At 37.8% G+C, this 24,884-nt stretch overlaps 1 protein-coding gene across 1 annotated transcript; it reads right to left on the reverse strand.

The window, feature by feature from the left end:
• Positions 1–1,701: 1,701 nt before the first annotated feature.
• man1b1b (mannosidase, alpha, class 1B, member 1b) lies at positions 1,702–23,337 on the reverse strand. The gene is made up of 14 exons (XM_040156185.1): positions 23,105–23,337; positions 22,151–22,270; positions 20,339–20,447; positions 19,645–19,763; positions 17,981–18,114; positions 17,787–17,893; positions 17,352–17,528; positions 16,813–16,961; positions 15,187–15,375; positions 12,321–12,511; positions 8,593–8,713; positions 7,417–7,611; positions 6,924–7,055; positions 1,702–4,476 (listed from the first exon to the last, which is right to left on the reverse strand). The coding sequence occupies exons 2-14, from the start codon at positions 22,253–22,255 to the stop codon at positions 4,270–4,272; spliced, it is 1,935 nt and encodes a 644-aa protein (XP_040012119.1). The 5' UTR covers positions 22,256–22,270; positions 23,105–23,337; the 3' UTR covers positions 1,702–4,269.
• Between the last annotated feature and the right edge of the window lie 1,547 nt (positions 23,338–24,884).

The raw sequence follows: 24,884 nt of genomic DNA on the forward strand, positions 1-24,884 counted from the left end.
CCCACTGCAGATCTTTGTTTTTAGAATATGTTGTAAATTATTTAATATAAAATGAGCAGTTGTTCTCTGATGGAGAAACAAACTTTTAAATCCATCTTTCAAGCATATAGTGGAGTTTTGATACTTAAAAGACAGATCTTGGGTTGAGAATATCGCTGTTAAAAATATCACCAGTAAACTGGTGCAGAGAGTGGCTATGTTGCTTGTAATGTAACTTTAACTTATAGTTGCAACAGTATTATCAAATACGTACAGACCATTTTATCGCATTTGTCTATGATAGTATATGACAATCAAGTATACCATTTAACTATAACCAAAGATAATTTTAACGCAAATACGATATTCATTGGCAGTGTATGTTCACATAGTAACGAGGGTAAATAAATAAATTAAAAAATAAATAAATCGATTTCAGTACCCACAATTCCTTTTGAACCCTGTAAATGGATGAGTAATGGGGCCTCCCAACCCCAACTATACCAGCTGTTAAGATGGAGCGCCAGGCTTTTAACTCTTTTTAAAGTTAAGCTGTAAAAACTGTACTTTTCTTGTTCTTAATATGATGGTCTAAATTCTGGCAATTTTACACTTTAATGTGCATTCTGCTCTTAGCATTGTAAATTACACCTTATGATTACAACCGATTGTTGGGCACTAATCATGAACCTGAAGACTTGTCAAATCTGGCTGTAAACCATGAAATCTCTGCTTCTGTACTCTGTAAGGTGTAGGCGTCTGTGTGTGCAGCCTGCTGTAAAAAGCAGTCTGTTCGATGGCTGGGACTTATATAGAAATAAATCAGTCATCAATGACTTTAGTCTAAAAATATTACCACCAGTCTTCAAAACCCACACCAGTGACATTGTTATCAAAAGCACTGAAAATATCTCCTTTCTTAGTTTTTCCTGAAAGATGAGGCTTTGGAGAAATGGCTTTTCATCATTAAAAACAAAATCAAAAACCATGGCTGATTGTATTTTCAGCATATCTTTGGCTCAGGAATTATGCTGAAATTAATCCAGGGAGGGATCATGCGGAGCCCTTGTAGGCTGGGTTTAAATACACACACTGGTAGAGATTAGCATTATGTAAACCTAATGATTGCTTTGAGGGACTGCTGGAAAAATATCCATTCTTATTTCGTTGTTCTATTGTAAAAATACTCATACCTTCAGTAATCACAATGACTGTACACTGTAATAAATCAGAAAAGTATGCACATTTAAAAATAGCTTGAATGGATAGAAATTGACATTACAGACAGTTAACAGTTGTCTTCTGAATGTTGTCTGAAGCAACATTAAAGGCACACGATAGGAAAAACACAGAATATACAAAATGAGTTTGGTCTCCATTTAAAATTCATAAAGTTCTTAAAAGCAACAGCTACAAGTAGAGCTATGATGTAAACTAGTGGTATTATAGGAATGACTGAAATGCCCTTCAGCGGCTACTACTACGAAAACTAAACAAAATGCACAATCTGAGCTCAATGTATTAATATAGCTACAATTACAACTTCAAATGTACACTACAAATGAATGTATTATCCTAAAATTTATATGTAAAATTTAACAGTTCATTTCTTTCACTAAAAATAAAACAAATACTAAAACCTTATCAAGGAAAATTACAAAACAAGAATGAAATGGGACATTCAGTGAGAAGAGCGGCTGCCCACCCCCCCCCCCCAAAAAAAAAAAACAAAAAAAAAACCAAACAAAATCACTGATGCTATGAACCCTTTGCTGTCCTCATAAAACAAAAGCTTCACAGTTCATAAGTAAATCTGCTGCTTGGCAACAACTGGAATCAGACCAAGTTCATCTGCGTCCCAACTGCTGCATTCATGTCATATAGAAGTAACATCTGGAAGGTTTAGAGCAACAACATGGTTTGTTGTAGCCAGCCATACATTCCAGACTTGAGTTTTATGTAGGATAGTTAGAGTTTATCAGAAGCATATTATTCCCCACACCTGACATTTCCTTGTTGAGGACATCAGAGATAGGAGCTTATCGCTAAACCGTGAGCGCGTGTTCTCCCTGTGGCCAACACAATCAATCTGTTATCAGACCAGTCATTTCCTTTCAAGATGGCTGGTTGCCACCATGGTGCATTCATTCCTAGCAAGTGAAATGGAGAAACTGCTCACAGCTTCACTGGCTGTGAGTAGTTTGACACTTTTTTTAACAGCATGCAGGACTTTCAATTCAAGTCCTACAATGAGAAAGGCAGTTGCGAATCAGAAATCCTATATAAGGAGTGGGTAATGTGTAGATGAGTTTGTAATTTTAAATTGAGATATTGATATTTATTGTGATACTTGATTTTCCAAATAATTTACTAATAAGAGAGTTTATGAACAAAATAACCAAACAGAGCTGTCCGTTTTTGGCTAATCCAGCAGCAAATTAAATACCTGACAAGTCAAGGTACTTCATTATATTGATACAAAAACAAAAGCAGTCCTGCTTATTGATTTGTAACATTACCCACAACGGCCTAATCCAACCAGAAATAAATGAAAGCTACCAAATGTGCCAATAGTAGTGGTGGAAAGTTCAAGTACGTGACTCATTGTACAATTTTGAGGTACTTGAGTTGTTCTATTTATTTAATGCGATTTTATCTTTACTTCACTTTATTCACTACTTTATTCACATTAAAATTTTACATGCAAAATTACGGTGTGATAAGCTTAAAAAATACAATGCGTTGTGAACGGTATTTCACATAATCCCCAGCTCCACCACCTGCAACATTAAAATGGGGGCACCACTTTGTAAATTATTTTAAAAAGACATTATTTACAAATTATAAACCCTTTAAAATATGCCCAATAAGACATACTTTATAAAGACATTACTCTATAGTTTTTTTCATAGGCTATTAGGGAAAGTTTTGGTTTGATAGTTTTCAAAAACTCCATTTGGTTGGCATACTCTCCATACATATTTTAAACCTTAATACATTTAGCTGATAATGCTTCCATACTGTTACTCAAGCAAAAGATCTGATTGCTGCTCCCACCACTGATGAACAGTATGACGAGAAAAAGATGACAAATTGATATCAAAATATACCATCATATGCCCCGGCCTTATAATAAAATTTTTATCTGTTAAACCTTTGTAGCAGCAGACTCTCTTCCACTGCACATGACTGGTCATTGACATCCGTTATCATCAAGTTGCACTTTCCAAGCAATGTTTTCTCTTTGACCTGAAGTGACTGAGTGGGATTTTCATGTTGTAAAATCCCCCCATGTCCAGTATGACATGAATGCAGCATGGGACAGCAAAAACTGTTGGCAGGAAGGTTCATCATCTGAGAATAGTTCTAGCTTCAACATTTGAGAATAGGTCTAGCTAGACCACTTCATGACTATATACAGTGTGATGAGGATTCGGCTTTTTCCTCGTATCCCTGCAACAGTCACACCCATGTCAGCAGAACAGTCAGGCACTAGATGCAGTAGGTAGTGGTTGCTTTTAGTTCAGACAGCTGGTGGCTACTGTCAGGGAATATTTTGCTACCAAAACAACCAGCCTGCTTTCACACCCAGCATTGGGGTCAGACCACCAGATACTAGCTTTGTGTAACAATGGATTACATTCTGTTTCAGAAACCTTTCTACTGTAATGAGAATACAATGCAGGGGTAAAAAATTAAGACTTAAAAGTTTTGGGGGGATTTTTTCTGGCAAAAAATGGTAATTTTTGTTAGAAACTGAACAAGTACAACTGTAAGCAAAATATAAGCTATGAGCAGCTTCAAACTGAAAATATCAGAATCAGCCCTCAAACACCTGTGTCAGTCCAACCTGACACTCCTCCTTTTCCCCTCAATATGTGATTAAGACAGTTTTAGTTCAAGTCACAATCAGGTTTTTTCTTCAGTGCTGATGCTATCTGGGTTTTAAAGAGGACATAAACCTCCCTCTGCTTCTCCAGCATAAACAGCATAAACAGTGACATGGACTTCTGTCACTACCAGAAGTTCGCACAACAAAAATGGCCTGGCCAATTTAATAAACAAGCCAGACATTTAAGCAGGCTCTTGTCTGTTTTTCAAGACTATTAGCGCATAGCCAACAGTTAATTCAATCAGTGAAAGTTAGGCTTTTTCCATCTGTGTTCAGGGTTCTTTTGGCAGAGTTCACTCACTGAGACAGAGGAGACGAAGCTATCATCTTGGTGTTAGACCAACCCTGAGATGTTTTGTTGTGTTTATACTTGCCATTTGAATTCCCATGTGTGTGTGTCATGCAGTGGAAGGCCATATAGGCAGAGGATGAGCTTCAGTGTTGAAGACATACTGGTCTAGACTGATGAGGTTGGGGTCATCTGAGAGGAGCAGGTACAAATATTTCAGGGTCTCTCCCAGGAAGAAGCTCTCCATCTTGTCTCGGGGGCTCGGGTAGTCTGGGTCACGCACGTTATTGATGGAGGTGTAGCCACCAGAGGAAACCTGAAACACACAAGCATTTGTGCATATTCACACAATCCAATCACCATATTTTAGAACGTAAAAGGGGTTACTTTTGACCTGAACCTCAATTACCACTTGGGTTGAAAAAATTTAGTATTTACCACCAATTACGATTTACTTGCACACAGGCATAGTTTAAGTGACTGGAATAAACTGCCTTTAAATGATTTTCGCAGTCTTTAAGAAAGAAGGATATCTGTGAGGAAAGATATGGGGGAAAAGCAGTTTTTAAAATTTGAAGTCCCTTGACAAGATAAGCTATGTAAACCATTTGTTTAAGAGGGCCTATTTAAGTCTATGATTGGCTGCTTCAATAATAACCCACTGGACCAGACCTGCTGTGAGCCATTAAAAAACAGGAAAAATAAACATTTAAGCAGAGGGCAGTGCAGTAAAAATTTGAGTGTTATCGCATTGCTGGCCTTTTATGAGCATATAGTGTTTATTTTATTTTATCCATTACAGTGAAGCTAATGCTTTGTAATAGACTAGAAAGCGGTCTTTCTTCTTCCCACTGAGCATAGCACAACTACTTGCAACACATGACTTCAGGAGAATAATCAACTGACACATTCAGAGAGAAATGTCTTTTAATGTCAATTACATTAGACTACCCTACTCTACCCTGAACCCTAAGCTTGACACAACAAAACGTCGGAAACCCAACCCAAAACCAAATAGTTTGTCTGGACCTGTTGGGTTCAGGTGGGGTAGCAGAACTCTACACAGCGAGTCCTTGTTAGATGCATATACTATTTTTAATTTGGTGCCTCACCATTTTAATGTTTTAAATTATTACTGAAATGTCAATCAGAAGGTCAAAGCACAGTAAAATGGTGCAGATTTTTCTCATGCTTTTTATGCACTTAATTAGACATAACTTCCTGATAACATAACAGCAGTCAGTCTGTAATCAACCAGTTTCAGCTGTTATTAAAATATGCAGATAGGTACATAAGTATTTGGACAGTGACAATTTATTTGTAATTTTGCCTGTGTACACCACCACAGTAGATTGGAAACAAAGCCATCCAGATGTGATTGAAGTGTAAAGTTTCAGCTTTTTTTCAAGGGTTGAATAAAAATATCGCATTAACTGTTTAGGGATTACTACCATCCTTCATTTCAGAGGCTCAAAAGTTATTGGACAAACCAAAATAATCATAAATATAAGGATTATTTTTAATACTTGGATGAAAATCATTTGTAGTCAATGATCAAATCTTGGTGGCTTTGTTTCAAGTTCTTTTGTGGTAGTGTAAAATTATGAAAACTGTGTCACTGTCCAAATACTTATTAACCTAACTGTATATCGTATTAACACATGACAATTTTTAGTAGTGCCGCTCTCTGTCATCACTAAAAAAACAAACACCTCTGAAATTTCCGACCCTGGTTCTAGATTAAATTTATGAGTACTATTCTTAGTCCTCACACACAGAGTTAGCTTCAAAATGGGACCTCTGCGGACAGACTATTTCCAAAAATTTAACTGAGCAAAGAGATGACAAATACACTGAACATGGCTTTTCTGATCATTCACAGACAGAGAAAAGCGACTGAAGTGACTAAACTTTTAAACTTCAACAACAAAAGAATATGTCACTGTATAAAATTCCAGTCCATGAGAATGACAGTGAAAGTCTTTTTTACTGTAGGTCACTCGCTGTATGAAAGGTTTCAATCCATAGTAAAACATCCACTAACTACGGAAAAAAAAGGATAAAAGTCTGTCTTACAACAATATTCCTTGTTCTTTGGAAAAAGTATTCAAAGGTTTATCTGAAGATAATATGAGGCTTAGCCAGTTACTGCCTTTTCGGTACAAATTCCCCTCTTTGTGTCAGTATTTCTCCACTGCAGCTCAGCAAGGAGTCGCTGTGTATGGAAACTCTAAGAACTTTTGTACTGTTTCAGTGTTCATCTGTTCATTCCTTGTTTTAAGATGGACTTGAAAAATTGTGAGCCTATCCTTTAACTGTTTGTAATGAAGATAGGTAGCTTAAATCCGTTCTGTAAAAAACTCCAAAGAACATTTGTGTACAGGACTGCTTAACAGTTAACAGAAATGGGAAGTGATGCCATTAATGCAATTTTTTTTTTGTTTAAACAGCATTGTTACACATTTGGTCAAACAACTAAACTTACTTTCACTTTTACACCAAGTAGTTTCCTTCCAAATCACCACATCAATTTTCCATTAATTAATTTCTTTAATGTATTTTCCACGTGGTGTATATGCTGACTTTGGCCCTGTAAAATAACTTAATCACAACAGATGTTACTGAACCTTTTCATGTGAGGGAATCAAGACAACTGTGCATTAAATAACACACCTGCATTTAATATGATTTTGTCCTACAGAATCCCAACTAAGACACTGATCCTCAAGACAGACCAGTGAAGACAGCCTTCATTTTACCTACCTTGGTGTACTTGTTAAAGTTTTGGAGAATCTCCCAACCCCAGGCCTGGTACTTGTGGTCTTTGGTAAACCTGTACAGGTAAAGAAGACTCTCCACCGTCTCTGGTCGTAGAAGGTTGTGTCGGTCTGCAAGCTTCACAGCGAATACAAAGGAGACACAAACAGTAAATTATAAGCCACATCTGAGTTTTCATATCTGCTTAATTTAGACTAATTTCCTAAACCTTTGCAGGATTGTTTATTGTCACATTTTTGTGTATTTCCTGCATTTCTACTGTAGAATATTTAACAACCTCAGACAAATATGTCAACTATCAGTCAAACGTTTCTGTCACATATACTTTTTTGCCTTGGCATTTAGGCAATGCCCTTATCCAAAATTACATAAAATTAGTATGTAGGTACAAGATTCTACATTTTTAAAAAGGACACTTCTGCATAATTAGGACCGGACAGTCAGTGGTACCCATTCTTGCAATACTGTCACAATCTACCTTTACATCGATGTCTCGTGTGCTGCCCTGGTGCATATTGAAGTGGACGATCTCTGGACTAAGGCCTGTCTCCATCTGGATGTACATCTGGTAGCAGGTCTCCATCAGCTGTTTGGCCAGATCCATGTGATCAGCAGGCAGACCATTGTGAGCACCGAGAGCCAGAGTGCCCGGCAGGAAACACACTAGATGGTCCTGAGTCAACAGACGGCATAAATTTGAGTCCCCTATACTGAGTTGAACAATTAGTTTATAGATGAATGATGAGTTCATTTGAATATTGTGTAGTTTCCTCTCTGTAGCTTCCCAGTTGATCAGTTTAGCTTCATCTGTTAGATGAATGACAAAACTGATAATAGCAATCATCCCTTAAACTAAATTACAAACACACAGCTCAAAAGGTTTGTCCATATTTTATTGTTATCAGTTACTTTTAAACTGACACAAAAGCCCCAAAGTTATGACATGTTTTCAGAAGTGTTCATTTTTTTGTTTCAAATGTCAAGTGCCCATCAAGGCCCTCTGAAGCCAATTTAAGTAACTGACACCAGTTGATTCCTGCCGATGATTGTAGTATAACTGTATAAGAGTGGATCAAATGTGCTTTGTTGCTTTTTGTAGCTTCAAATATACCAATCTGGGCATGGTGTGTATATGCGGTAGGAGTGTGGTGTGAGTGTGTATAACCTGGCTATACATATACAACACACTCAGTCTTCATTTTTTGTACTACTTATTTGCTTTGGTATTGATTTCACTTGTTTGTTGGTATTGTGGTTATCTGTGCTTATGTAGTGATGAAGGGTGGTTGTTTTGATTGGTAATTGGATCAAATAATTAATGGTGATTTGATGGTTTTTACACAGTTTACAGGCTTTACAGGCTACAGATTCATATGTTTCGGGCAACCCCAGGGAAGAAATTACACATTGGTGCCAGCCTCCCTCATAGAGCATCACACTAGTTTCCCTTTTACCCGCATTTGTGGCCAGTTTTGGTAGGGACAAATGTTTCAACACCACAACGCTAACCCAGACTGGAACAGACCAACTTGGTTAACAGGAGGGGATATTAAAATTAATTTGAATTTGACAGGGTAACAAAAGGTTCAAAGCTAAGGTTAAAAGAGTACAGACCAGCGGGAGAACCTTGATGATGGTTTTGAATATTACTGACCATTTTAGGGCTGAACTGTCCATGTGAGAGCTCTCCAACAAAGGTAAGGCCATTAGGAGTAGACTTCTGCAACAGGTTCTTCTTTACACCCTCTATTGCCTGCAGATAGTCCTCCAATAGCCTAAAATCCCCCCCACACACACACACACACACACACACACACACAAACACAAACACACACACAAACACAAACACACACACACACACACACACACACACACACACACACACACACACACACACACACACACACACAGAGTGAATGACATTTCAGAAACAGCTTTGTATGTTTCACAATGAATAAGGAAATTAATCAAACAGAGTGATACAGTCCACAAGGTGTTAAGCTGGGAGGGTAAAAAAATGTTTGGAGACTTGCATGCTATCAGTGAGGATGACAATTTCCTATGTAATACATTGAAGATTTTTTTTCCGGAACAAAGATGCAGCAGATTATTTCTTCCATTAACGATTAATGATTCAGTGCCTGAAGCCTGGACATTACGCATATTCCCAAAAGAATGAGTTAATTATTACCTCTTCCCATTTGAATCCAATATGCATGCCAACTAATGTAGGCCAAAATCCAACAACTGACAGAAAAACCATACAATTCAGACATTCAAAGCTGCTTAATCTAAGCCTACACCCTTGAGTGCTGCAGTGTCTGGAGGGGATTCTTGTTCCAGTCCATTTTAAATAAATATATGGTAGGGATGCACTTAGCGTTACAGCATTTATTTAATCAGTCAACTGAAATAAAATTAATTACTGTAATAAAGGATTTACCATTTTTGTCATTTTCCAAGCAATATGCCAATCATTTGCTGGTTCCAGCTTCACAAATGTGAGGATTTGCTGCTTTTCTTTCTCTTACATGATCGTAAACCTAATCTCTTTGGGTTTGGGGCTGTTGCTGATTAAAACAAGTATTCTGAAGATGTCACCTTAGGCTCTGTGAAATTCTAGTGAGCTTTTTTTCACTAGTGTCTGCATTTTACAAAAAAAACAATTAACTGAAAATGTAATCAACAGATTAATGGATACAGAAAATAAGCATTACTTGCAGTTCTATATGGATAAATTCTGTTTTTTTCTTTTTTTTACCGATTATGTTATATAAATTCAGCACACTTATTCTTTTCAAATTAAAATCAGTACAGCTCAATGGGTGAAAATGATTGGGATCATTCTATGTGTGAAGGAACATGTGGCTGTTACTGCTCTTGTAAAAAGAATATTCCAGTGATTTAAAACTGCACTTTGATGAATGTTGTGGGACCGAGATGTTCTGACTTTTAGTCCCTAGTATAGGTCAAACTCCAAAAACACCGGATTAAACATTTCCCATGATGCAAGTTGAAAGCAACATTAATTAATTTCTTTCAAATACCACAAACTCACACAGGCTGTTATAACACTTAACTAATTTTTCTCAGACTTGACTCATCCCTTAACTATAAAACACACACACACACACACACACACACACACACACACACACACACACACACACAATTAGCTGTGGAGGGAGAGTGATTTACTGATGCAACAAACTGCTGTTAAATGTTACATGTTAAATGTGTATGCAAATAGCTTTAACAATAAAAACATGTATCCTAAACAGTTTACAGCTCGGTTTTTTCTCCCAATCTCCAAGTCTCTTCAATAAGCTCTATGGAAGTTTCCCGGAGAAAAATCCTCCAAATGTTCAGCTGAAATAGTCCTGTACACTTTCACAGAGGTCACCCTAAAATGACTAATGAAAGTAAATCTCACATCAGAGGAGATGCCAGTGTTTGGTGTTCCCTATTCGGAGCTTTTTTCTCTGTGACTAAAAAGGCTTAAAACCCTGTGTCTGAACAAGGAAATAAAAATAATAACATTTATGCAAAAAAATAACAGAGCAGCAACTGCTGACATTTCTAAAAGCTTTTGACAAGGCAGCAATCACAATCAACAACTATCAAGCTATACATTTACGATTCAGAGTTTCCCGTAGATAGGTCATGTCTGGCTGGTACCATATGCATTTAGTAAGGTCAGTATCAGCATCAATACCAATCCACTGTATCAGACTGGTGCCTCACTAATGTCAAGCTGACTTCTGTTTTGCTAGTGAATAGGGAGATTAATAAGTAACAACTGTAGAGCACAGCAGGTAACAAATATACCCTGTGGGATGGGTAGAGACGGAAGACACACTGAGAAGATCAAGTATTTCTTTCAGATATAACAGCATGGTACATAATCCTGATTTAACAGTTTACTTCACTCTGGGGCATATGACATATGGTTTAATCCTGAAGAATAAGTCAGTCAGTACCTTAACGACTGAAACAAGATGTTGGACAGTGCGGAGGACTGAAGGGAAAAAAAATATGGCTAACTGTAGGTGAGGAGAGCAGACTAACAATACACTTCCTTCTTTAAAAAGGACCATACCAGAGGTTTTGCATGTTTTAGCCAAATTATTACTATCTGCTTACACCATCCGGTGTTATCAGTAATTTTTCACCAAGCATGCAGCCATATTTTAGCTTTTGAAGTACTATGCAGAATTGTTTAAATTTGCAAAAACAAAATGTTCTGGTGATGCACCTTACCCACCAAAATACACATACACATATTTAACTATTGTTATAATAATAACAACTCACAATAATTATGATTGCACAAAACAATCTTTTAGCTATGGATTAATTCCATGATGGAGTTATGCATCAGAACTATCTGTCCCACCTACGAGTAGTTCAGATTGGACAGACTCTGCTTCATGAAGCAACCCATGCTTGATCACAAGGAATGAACAACTTTGTCAACTTTATTGTCCACCTGCAAGAGAGCACTGAAATTGCTGTGTTGTTCATTCACTGCATCACTGCCTTTCCTCTAACCGCTCCAAAAGCAGTTCTAAAATATCCTATTCACAGAGCTGAAACACTGTGGATTGTGCAATTTACCTTCATCATGGTGTGAAAATATCACTACTTTGCAGTTACTTTCTTAACTACTTTATTTACTTCCAGTCCTGATCATACAATGATAGCATACATCTTGTGCGTTTCTGTGCTGTGCTTTCAAGTAGCTAAAAGTGCCCTCCACTCTGAAATCACCAATTCATAGAACTAGAGCCCGACCAATATATCGGGCAGCTGATTTTATCAGCCAATATTGGCCTATCACATATGTATTGGTATTGGTGTATATGTTGTCTGATATGCACCGATATAAAAAAATACTCTCAGCACTGTCTGCAGCACAGTAGCATATATACTATATGTATACACACACACACACACACACACACACACACACATATATAATATTGGCCAATATATCAATATCAGAATTTTTTTTCTACTAAATCGGTATAGTACAAAAATCCAGTATCGAGGGGGCTCTACATAGAACATTCAATATAACTGTCAAATTTATGACTCAAATTTAAGTTTTTACAACATTCAGATCTGAAAATTAGCTTTATTCCCCGTTGCTTTCCAATACATTACAGCTAAATGCAATGCTATTTGACAGCTATATGGTGAAACTCTGTCGTCCGACCTTCACTTCAGCACTTGGATTCCACCACCAGAAGGATTCACAGGTCAGTCCTCCATTTTAACACTATTAAAACTATGGTATGGTATGGTCCTTTAGGTATAAAATTTCATATTGTCACATTCATTCATGTGAAGTTAATAGTAGGTATGTGTAGCCCGACTTACTGGTTCTCCTTCTTGCCTCCCTGGATCCACTGCTTCAGCAGGTATTCATAGTAGCTGTCTGCTCGGGCTCCCAGTGTGTAGATGCCTTGATGGGTGAACTGTCCGCTGTTTGTATTGATGAACATGGGCACAAGACCATCCAGCTTGCCATCAAGCTTGTGGACCTGATTCATAACCTCAGCCACTGCAGCCTGGAAAATCAAGGCCAGAGGTCAAATGAGTTAAACTGTGGGTAGTTTTGTGACATTCATCTAGTGATGCAAAGTAATTTGTCAAAAAAAAAATCCCAAATTACAAGAAAAGGAATTCTAAATGTTACACGCGGCCAACCCCGCCAATAGATTTAACAAATGATCTTTCTTCAATATAGATTCAGAAATCTCCTTAAACACTTACAAATAAAAAAAATTCCTCTGTCTCTGAAATATTTAATAGGTGTCAACACTATAGGAATGAACACCTGACATTTACTAAACTGTGATTCAGTGCACATTTGTTCAAAACTTATTTGGTCAACACAAAATAATACACCTCTCCACTAAACACTTTCATGAGGGAAGCCCTGCTGCATAGTATGACCCAAAAAAACAACAAACAAACAGTCTTGAATAAAGGTGATGGAGAGAAGAAATACAGACAGGTGACAAATTGAAGGAAAAATGAGTGGAGAAACAGAATGACAATGACATCCATAGGGCACAAGAGGTCAGTGAATGGTTTGATGAGTATAAAAATGATGCGAATCATATGCCAGCCCTTCAAAGTCACCAGATCTCAACCCAACTGAACACCTATGGGAGAAATTGGACTGACGGGTTAGACAGCGCTCTCCACCACCATCATCAAAACACCAAATGAGGGAATATCTTTTGGAATAATGGAGTTCCATCCCTCCAGTAGAGTTCCAGTGACTTGTGGTGGTCCAACACCTTAGTAAGACACTTTATGATGGATTTTTCTTTAAATTGTGACTTGCTTATATGTTGCTATCTTAGTGCATATGTTGTTGTTTTTTTTGCAAATGGTCAAAACCAGGTGCTTTGAGCAACAATAGTATTTCCTATTAAAAAAAGCCAGGCTGGACTCTCTTTCGCATTAGAGGAGTAATTATTGGTAAGTGTACCATCTATGGCACCGCTGCTTACTGTCTACAGAGAAGAAAAAAACTGTCTGAGAAGATGATAATTCATCACACCCTCATTTTTATGCTGCACTCTAATATCTGTGTTCCATTTTATAGACCACAATTAACGCAAATTTAACCAATCCCAGCATTATTTACATCAGCTCGCAATTTTGTCCAAACCTAGTAATATTTCTGGAAAAGGGTCAAGCTAAGCTAAGAATGGCTGGCAACAGGCAGCGATATCTCCAGGTGGGTTTTACACTCCAACAAAAACAACTGTTAGTTTGTGGTTGGGATGCCAGTGAGGGGATCATGTCCTTGTTATCTCACTTTCATCTCTTTCAGTCTGTGCGTGCGTGATCTGGGGGGGTTGAGTGTGAAACTCTGTGCATATTAAGCCCTTGTGCTGAAGCTCCTAACTAGAATTTGAAAAGAAGAAACTAGGGAATTGGTGTGAATTACAGGAAACACTGAGAAAAACCAGTCTCCCAAACAGCAGCCATTTTTTTCAATCACTGCCCTTTTTAAATATGGAAAAATGTAGGTTGGCCATAGTCTGCAACTACAGGAATGCTCACTGAAGATCAATTTTACTGGTTCTGCCTAGAACAATAACATAATATAATTATGTAATAATTATGTTTATGAGTTAATTTCAACCATCACAATTTCCCCTGACTTGCAATTTTTAAATATTTCTACAATTTCTTGCAAAGAATACAGTCATTTTTCAGAAAAGCTGCAGCATATTTAGTCATTTTGGGCTGCAGTAATCACACCAGAACAGAGCCACAAGTTTCATGTGTGTATGACATGTCTGTGTTTTGAGCACTGCTGCAACCAAATTAAAGCTGGAAGGTGACTTGGTTTTGACTGTTCCAGTGATCAAGACTATAGATGACTGGGCATTTAGCATTTGAAATGCATTGCGTGAGAATCCCTTGCGCACAGAATCAGTGTATTGTTTCTCCTGTGTCTTCTCAAAACTTGCCTTTAAGAGGAATTCTTGCGGCTCTTTGGACTAAGGCACGTACCATGTTAACAAGACTTCTTGTGTTCGAATGTGGACCATCTCTTTTGACCCATGAAATTATTAGCCTGTAGTTGACAGCTAGCCACAGTCCGATGGCAGAGGTGACCATGGCTGCTGCAAGGCAATGAAAGCAGCAGCTGATATCACACCCAAAAATAATCAGTGCACAAGAGACGAAACTAGTAAATGCTAACGCACAAAGTTCTCCAATTCTGTGGAGGGCTAGCCACGCTAGCAGTCCTGTTGGGCAGTAACACTAATGACAAACCAGAAAACAAAACTACTAGGTAGATAAAACATTGAAGAGAGAATTTAACTATTCTTAGATCCTTACCACAAAGGAAGCAAAAACAGGCAGACAAAGTTGGCTCATTGGGAATTTATCACCTTAAGCTGTAATTCATCAGCCTCAGTTTTGTGTTCAGCTTAATGCAGGGCTGAAACAATTACTTGAGGAATTTGAGTAATAATAATCTTCAGGAACTGCCAAGTTCATACCGGATAGTGGTTTTAATACAACACCTGCAGATCAGAAGTGGTATCTGTCAGTGCTGTTTAGAAGTGCCACAATGTTATGTTAACAAAAGCATAACAACTTCAAGTTGTGTCGGCAATAGCACAGATGGAAAGTTGAGCCAGTGTCAATCTTAAACCTTGCTGGGCAGACCCTGAATCAGCATGGTTGTATCTCTTGGTCAGTTGGTCACCTCATAGTGTGGTTCCTGGGTGAGGCGGCTGAGCTCTCTGAACTCCAACTGGATGCTTGTAACCTCAGCTACAGTGCTGTCTGAGGTCCAGCGAGGGGGGTGTGCTGTACCTTTCCCGATGTTCACATCAGAGTAGGGTATCTTGGACGGGGTGTTGAAGGCTGGCATCAGCCTGGAGCCGATGTCTTTCTATAGAGGAAGAACGCAGATTACATGCAGACATTTGCAGGTGAACGGCACTGAAAACCAGAAGTGACAGTGTCAACCACAACTGACTTTAAAATATTGTGGGTGATGTGCAGCTTCGCTGTGTGCAGTCAGCCAATTGGCTGTTTGCCACAGAACCTGTACTGTTTTTTTCTTGTGTCAGTGGCAGTTGAACCCTTTGTTTTGTAGTTTACATCCCATTTCACATGCAAATGTCATGTGATGTCATGTATGATTAGAGGGAACACTGATGTTGGTTTGGCATTACTAGGCTTTTATTTTCAAAGGTGCTAAATGTAGCATTTCTACAACTGAGACCATTAAACAACTGATCTTAATCTATTGGTCAATCAACAGAAAGTTAAGCTGCAACAATTTCAAATAAAAATTTTCAATGAGTGTTAAATCATTTGCATTAAAAAAAATATGAAGATTTTCTGTTTCTTTGTCTTATGTGATAGTAATTTGACTAACATCTTGGGGTTTCTGACTGGACATAACAAACTATCTGAAGAAGTCACATGTATCAAGATAATAAGCGGCAGATTACTTGATAATGAAAATAATAGCATAATGAAAATGAAAATAACATTCATTTTTAGACACTGTCAAAATTTCAGTAAACAAATTAGACCATTACCCAGACTGCTGAACTCTCCACATTAAATTTTACACTGTATGCTTCCCAGTCCAACTATATATGTTATAATGCCATGAAAGCACAACAGGGGATTAGTTCTAGTACGCTTTTTCAGAGATTCTGTCAATGTTAGAGTGTGAAATGAGTGAAAGGCCAATGGAAAATTTCTTTTACAACACTTTTATCCACTTCAGCAAAGTAAGAAACTGCAGGTTTTTTGTAGCTGGAACAGGAAGCAACTGGGTTTAACCACCACAGTTGAGGTTTAAATACTACAGGTGCTTGGCAATGACACAAAGATTTTTGTAAATGTAATACAATCTTTAAAATGAATGGATCTTGTATATGTATATAATGGATAAAAAAATGTGTACATTTATTCGAGTAGCCAGGAGGATCAGAAACTGCTAGAAGCACTTCAGACGCTTACATGTCTATATCTGTGTAGAGTTTAAAGGAGTTGCTCCTTACTAAACTTTAACTAGCAGCCCTTTTTGTATCACAGCTTTGATTTGAATGTTGACTATTTGTTTCTATTTGACAGTCTGGGTAACATCTACTGACTGGTGGAAAGGAGTCTGAGATGACAGGGATGCACGAAACAAAGGCTTAAGTTTTTTTTAAAAAGGCACAGCCCTGTCTGCAAAGTTATGGGCAGTTTAAGTGCATAGAGAAGGTGCCGTTATCTGCATTCTTCAGTGTGTTTAAAACATGCTTGTATCATTTCTTTTTTATGTGGCCATAAAGATTTTAAAATGAGAGCACGTGTGTTGGCTCACAGCTTTGTCTAGAAACAGGGTGTCTCCAGTCAGATGGTAGGTACTCAGCAGGCCTCCCAGGATGCGGATGGTGCTCTCAAACAGGTTGACATCTACATTCTTGTTGAATGTGAGCTCTGTGGCCACCCACGCCTTTGCTTCTTCAAATTCTGCAACACAAGATTAAATCATTTTAATAAACACAGAATGATTTATTAATTAACCAATATATTCTGAAAAATTATTTTATAAATTTAACCAGTTTAAGATATTACATTAAAACTAAGCTTAACATGAAAAATAGTTGCATCTCTTTTGTTTTCATTCTCATCATAATCGTTACATCAGCCATAAATTACTAAATATATTATTTCTGATTTAACTTTGGAGCTGTGATGAGGCAAGAGCATGACACAGGAGTAGTGTATTCAGCTCTGTCGTCGAGGAACCCAGTGCTAGGAACATCCTGAATATATTGAACCCCGATTGAGAATTGGTTTATGATTTGTATGTATTTGATTCTCAAAAGTTAAATTTTTAGTGTTCAAGGCACAGCATACCTTCTCTAAGCCCCAGGATCCACATGGTATCCAGGGCATCTATAAGCGTCAAACCCAGGCCAAACCACTCGCTGTAGGTCTTGGAGATGGGTCTGAGCTCATCATGGCCCCAAGCAAAATCTTTATAACCCTTCCATGCATGTCTGAAAGCTTCCCGCACCGCCTCCAGCCAGCTAGCTTCAGGAACACATAATACACACAAGAAGCCAGCTTATTATCCCATTTAAGTCTACAGAGTGATTCAGAAACAAATGACTGATTTCAGGGGATGAAAATGTTATACTCTAAAGTGGATATTAGATTTCATGGTCAGACTCAAACATAGTCAAGTCTCTTAAAAATTGTGATGCATTTGTTTTTATTCTGTTAAAAGTGCTAAATTATAAATGCTAATTCATAATGAAAACAGAAAGTTGTAAATAAAACAGCAGATACCTGAGTTTTTTGATAATTTGGCTTCTTGGTTGGCAGGTAAATCCTCCTTTTCCCCATCCTTGGTGCCCTCTGTGGCCTGGTCAGTGTCGATCACCGCCCCTCGCCAGCTGAAAGTCACCAATGGATTAAGAAATAAATAATACAAATACATAGACAAAACTAACTTTGGTTGTGATTACATTCCCATGTCTCACCTGATGACTCCCTCCTCCTCCCCTTCTTTCTTACTGTCAGCTGCCTTGTCCTTGACGGCTATATCTGAAGTGTTTCCTTTCCTCTGAAGACGATTCTGAAGGATGGGCGGTCCTCTCTTATTGGATAATTTCCGCTATGGCAAATGGCGACATAAACAAGAAACTTAGTTTACCATTTAAATCTTAACTTCATGTAAGCAAGTTATAAAGAGAGAAAAGCATATTGATCCATATTATAGGTGAATGTTATAGGCGCATTCCTAATATGTCTATTTCAAAAAGCTGTATGTCTCCTTCAAAGGATATATTATCAGTGAAACCCCTTTACTTTGGTTTGTAAATGACTTACTAGTATGACAGACTAATTGTACTCTGAATTAATTTATGTCAGGATAACATTAATTTTTTAGGTCATCCCATAAAAATTTGGGATAGGAAAACCTCTAAATTACACCACAGACATGAAAAATTCTTGTTTCTGATTGGTTGACAGGTGTTTGTTCAACAGTTTATCAGCATATATGTCCATACTGTAAGATACACAGTACATCTTCCAGTAGGCATCCACTACTTGCCTAGTACTGACAGTAGTGACCTTTTCATATTATTGTAGGTGTGTTACTTCAAAAGTGAAACCGGCTCAGTTTTAGACATAAATTGCTCCAATAGTTGCACTGCATCTTCCTATTGTTAAGGAATCTATTCAGGGTGGTGATTAGGTTTAAAATAACTAATAGGTATCATTCAAGTACTGTAGCAGGCAAGCAAGCAGGCAGCCTTAGATCTGTATGTTCGTTTGTGATGAAGTCATCATCTTAACTTAGGTAGTTGGAGGCTGGTGAAATTTTGAATGTAAAATGAATATACAGTACTTGAATTTAAAATTTGATGAACTTGCCATAGTTGTTTAGATGTCACATATTGAAATGGAAAAACAGTCTCCTCACACATTTCCCATGTGATTTCAACAAGAAATATGCTATGCATTTGTTTACTGACAGAGTATCTGAGGAATCCACTATCGAAATATGATAAATACCAGGGTGTGTATTCATAAGTGCAGGAGAAGTCAACTCGGAAAGATTAACACTTAACATTAGTAGTCTAGTGTTGCTGTATACCTATAAACTGTATTACTGTCCCTGTAATATACACTCACTCAAAACACCTGTACACCGGCTAATTCATGCAATTGTCCAATCAGTCAATCACGTGGCAGCAGTGCAATGCAGAAAATCTTGCAGAACCAGAATTTCAAAGGAATTTTTCCAACATCCTGTGGAATCCAGGCCACGAAGAACTCAGGCTGTTTTGAGAGCAACGGGAGGCCCTACACTGTATTAGTATTGTGTTCCTAATAAAGTGCTTGGTATGTGTAAATGCTTACCCTGATCTTAGCTCAACTCCAACCTTAACACATTTTAATACCAACTTGAATATCTTCAAAATAGATTTTTTTTACTAATATAGACATCACTTCAAATTTTGTACTTTCTGCGCTGGCATGGTCACCTGATAGGCTGACTGTGATACTCAACATCCTATCTCAATCAACATTAACACTGAATGTAAAAACAGAAAGGAAAGTCTTTCACACTCCAAAAACTTTAAGTACATCAGTCCCTTTAGAAATCTTCAGAGAGCAGAAGCAGGCATATAAAAACCTTGGAAGGTTGTTCTGGCAGTGCTGGATGGCCGTGTTTGACAGGCTCGGGCATCATCTGAGGGATGACAGGCTTCAGGACACTATTAGTGTCTGTGTCTTGCTCTCCATCTGTAAGGCCTCAACAAACATACAAAAAGACTTACTATGAAACTATTACTGAAGGTCACGATTAGAACCTCAAAGGGAACCCATCAAACTGATGAATTATCTAAACAGTTGTATGCAAAACTTTGGGCATTCCTCGTCAAATTCCATATTTTGTTGATTTTTGAACTGAAAATAGGCAAATTCAAACTCTGAGTTCATTAAGGCCTACAAGTAGAAGGGTGCCAAAATTTTTGCACATGCAACAAAATTACTGTTCATTTCCTTTTATTTTTTAAGTTCATAAAATGAAAAATAACAGTGCATTAACCACTGAAGAAATTTTCCTTTGTTAATGTCTGTTTGCTGCAGGGGTTGGATTTACATCTTTTCACTTCAAACAACAAACAATGTCATTTGCCAAAGAGTGCCCACACTTTTGCATACAACTATATGCTGACTTGTCTTAACTGAACTTTTAAACAAGATAAAACACTAATTATTCTGTTGGCATTCAACAACTCAAGCGTTTAGGAGGCCCTGACAGCATGCCAACATCTCAGACGTAAGCCACCCAAGGGAGATGTTTAATGTATAAAAAGCCCTACCTCTGAGGTGTTCAGTAACAGTAGGATAGGCAGCAAATCCACAAATAAACAGAAGGACAAGGATAAAGAGGATGAGGCTCCGCTGCAGCCTGGACAGCTGCTTCCATTTCTTTACGCACATAGAAGAGAGGGAGATAGAAAATAATGCCAGTTTATACGCAGTTCCTGCGGAATTTATGTGCTCTTTCTGGACCAAACAAGCAATTTGACTGAAGGGTCTCATCCCTGAAACTGAATTAATATTTTGGTTTTGTGCAGCTAAAATTTTTGAACAGAACAATAAATGTAGAGCTGCTGTGCTGTTGTGATTGATTGTAACCATCAATCAAATAATCTCATTTCATCTCTGTGTAAAGCAGCTTGGTCAATTTTTTTTGTGACCTCCACCAAGGAGGTTATGTTTTCACAAGTTTTGATTTGTTTTTCTTTATTTGTCATCAGGATTACTTAGAACAAACTGATCAGATATGCACCGAACTTGGTGGAGGGATGCAGCATGGGCCAGGGAAGAATCCATTCAATTTGGGGGCAGATCTGGATCATTCACTATGAATTTGAATTTCTTCTGGTCAGGTGTATGTTTCTTGATATTAGCTTGGGCGGAGGGCTGTGCCCTCTGAGTGCCTTTCAAGTTTTTAAATGTGATCTATAAATAAACTGATTTAACTTGACTACTATTTAAGTGAGGTGTGGCACAGCTAAGAACTTACTATGAGCTTTCTAACAACAGACCTTACTCAAATTAAGCCAGTCACAGTTAAATATTATGCTCTGTCCCACACTATATATTGGGACTGGATTATTACAAACCAAATTGTTACTCATGTTAATTACATTACAAGCTTTTGGTCTGATAAATAGTAATAATAATGGTATACATTCCCAGAACACCTCCAGTAAGGGCAGCTTATTTATTTTTTTTAAAAGTAATGCCTTATGCTATTTGAATATGATGAGATCATTCTCACATCACCAACAACACTGTTCAAGTCCTCCTAAGCCTGATAACATAAATTCAGAGGTAATGTTACCACATTATGAAGAGTCAAATTGCCATGCTGATATTGTAGCTCAGGCTCCCCATTCACACCTGACCTGAGGCTTTGTTACTTTTTTGTAGTACCATCATTCCACATCATTACTTGGCTGTTAAATTAGTACATATATTTTGTACATATTAGTAAACAATAATTCCAGAATCATATAGTATATATATAATATAATATGCAAAATAGGTTGCTAAGTGCACTATTAGCAACCTAATTTCACTAATTTTTTAGAACAAGCCCAACATTGTTGTGTTGCTGCAAGTATAAAAAATGGCAACTCTTGGCCAATAAAAGTTGACCACAATGGACAAGAGGTAACTTCCCACTTCTTAAAAGTTTTTATTCAAAGGATCAAAGGAATATCTCAAATATGTGATATCTCATTTTAACTATATGTTTAGTAGATGGAATGACAAATAAGCATGAACTTGAACGAATGAATGAATGCCTCAACAAGGACAATTGGAGAGCTTTTGTGTGAATTGTTAAGAGTTGATTGTAAACTGAATATGTCATTCTAAAACCCAACTCTACATCAAGAAACAGAAAAGAAGGAGGTCATGCGTTCTTCAGATCCACAATATCTTTTTACACAGATATATTGGCCAGCATCAGTAACTAAAGCCAGCAATGGGAAGAGTGGGACACAATAGTGTTGTCCTTATCAGGTTTTAGTGGGGGAGGGGGGTAACCAGAGGTCTGTAAAGATGACAGGAGAAAAGGAAATCCCTTTATGTGCAGCTCATTGATGCAACCCACTTACCCTCCAGCAGGACTGCCTCCTCCACTGCTTACTGTTATTGTAACTTCCACTTCCTTGTCCAGCAAAGCTTATAGATACATAGTCCTGTCGAGATGGTGGGTGCATGTCTGTAACCCAACCCTAAAGGAAGAAACACATTTAAGTGTAGTGTGAGTGAGAGGAGAGCTGGATTGGAAATTTCAGGTGTGGTGATATAAACCTGGGTCGAAGCAAGCTAGGGGAACAAGATGCAGCTAGCATGTGAGCCTGGCTGGTAAACATAGGTGTGGTTGTGGTATGATTGCAAACTATCACAAAATTGTAAGCTATTAAGAGCAGAGTTTCGCCCCACTTAATTTCTCTTTACACGCACTTGGTTTTACCGGGAAAATGCCTGACGCTGACTGAAGTTACTGTAACGTAAATCCACAACACCTACAGCACGCTTACTGCTGATTAACATACAGCATGGCTAACTACTGGTCGTGGTGTTTCATTTCAGGGGGATATGTAAGCATAAATGTTGGTTGTAAGCACAGCACAGCTAGCTAGTTACATAGTTGTAATCACCTGTGCAACACATGCATATCCACCATACAACGCAGTTTAATCAACAGGCTGACTTAATTAATAGTGTTAACCTAAATGCAGTAGATACAACTTTTACAGGACGTGCAGCATACCTATTAATTTGCTGTAACTATAGACTAACGTTATTTTACCTTTCACACAAGAGGGTAAAGTCTGGTATAGCCCCAGTTACGGCTACCTCGCCTACACGTCACAGGGTCGAAGTAACGTTTTGGCGGGTTCACAGCCCAACTCTGGACCGAGGCATGGCTGAGGCCTAAAACAACCGATACCATGGCTACATACTCGAACACTTTTAAAGTACAGCAGAAATATTCTTTGAAAAAGTATTTTGCTGAGGATGTCAAGGTCACCGAGGAAAATTAAAACATGCACTGACATTACCTTGAAAAGTGTCCAGCGTTACATGTGCAATCACCAGGAGAGTAGCAGTAGTTAGCGTTTCAACTGCCGTTAGTTCAACGTTAATAACTTGAACTCGGGGGTCTCTTCATGTTTAAAACCCTTATATTTATACAGACGATACAAAAAATATGCTAGCTAACTACAATCCACTTGTAGCTTTGGATGGGATGCAGCTCACTGACAACAACAAATATGATTCAGATGTATCCATGCCGCCTTCACTGATTGCCTCGAAATATCGTAAATACCAGCAGTAGTGTATTTTGGTCTCTCCATGATAATGTTTCAAAAGAAATTGATTCAAAACACTCATATTTTTTTGTCATTCTTAAACGGCCAGTATTTATTCTATTTTTTTTATTACATTACGTGAAATTACAAAATTCCCAAATTCGTCAGGTCCACGATTGTGACAGACGCGTCAGTGTAGTGCAATTTATAGTACTCAGTTTTTGTTTTGTTTTTTGTTTTTGTCTCTTTGATTTTTGTTCTGAAAGGTTTTCACGGAAGCGGCAGTATGCTTTCATGTAAGCCCCTTGCCTTGACACTCTCCCAGACCGGTCTTCAGACCAGAGAATTCATTATCCATTCACACTGACAATTAATGCTGATTTCACTGATGTTATTTTTAATAAACATAGTACCAGTGATTCATACATATTTACCTTAACAGCTATACTGATATTAAAACCTTTTCATCCATGAGTTTAATGTAGTGTTGCACTTCGTCAATCACTGGAGGGGCATCAAGTAAAACACAATATACTATATGAATATAGTGAAAAAATACAACATTTATAAGAGACAGCGGCGTTTCCAGCATTCCACTTCAATGTAAATTATAGTGGACAAAAGTTCATAATGTTAATATTTTTTACAGGCCAATGTGTTGGAATACAATGCAAGGTTTGATACTGTTTGATAAATTCTTTATTATGAATACAAATACCATTAACATTTGTACTAACATGGCTATTAATACCAGAACTGATACCTTTAAAGTAGTATATATACTGTATGATTATTAACAAAGAACCTCTAACCCTGTAAGGTACCTACTGAACCATGCAGGACCATATACAACTAAAACAGCAAAATACCTTCATTTAATGGTTAAAGCTGCACTAATGCATTTTTATATGAACAATGGATCAAATGGCTACATGTAAAAAAAAAAGAGTTACTCATAGTAACAAACCAACAGCGAATCATCACTGGATTGCAGTTCCACTCAGCTCTATAAAGAGTTTAGCCTCTTTTAGCACACTGTTTTGGTTTTCCAGCCTTTAACTCTACTCCCATGAACCCCATTTTCAGGCAGCAGGCACCCAGATAGCAAAATTCTTCTGGCAAATACTTGGACCCAATATTTATGTTTCTTTTGGCTCATTATATGCCCAGTTATTCAGCCTCCTTGTCCAGCCCAAATACAGCATGACTGTAAGATGCTACTTCCACATCTGGACCAATTCTGTTACATATACAGAAGAAATCGTCTGGCTCTCAGCCAACACTGGAGGATAACCACCAGAATCAGCCCTGGAAGTATATGAGCCAGACTTTAGCCGAGGATCCAAGTGTATATTGGGCCAGACGCTTTCACCAGAAAGATTTGCTGAAAACATCTGCAGACACTAGCTGGTGAACATAGTGGAGCATTTAGCCACTAAAGAGCCACATATTTTTTCAAGGAGTTGGTGGAGACAAAATCAGAGCTAAAAAAAAAAACGTGAATTAGACTGACATTCATCTAGCGGAA

Source organism: Xiphias gladius, chromosome 19 (genome assembly GCF_016859285.1).
Source record: "Xiphias gladius isolate SHS-SW01 ecotype Sanya breed wild chromosome 19, ASM1685928v1, whole genome shotgun sequence".
NCBI classification, from domain to species: Eukaryota; Metazoa; Chordata; class Actinopteri; order Istiophoriformes; family Xiphiidae; genus Xiphias; species Xiphias gladius.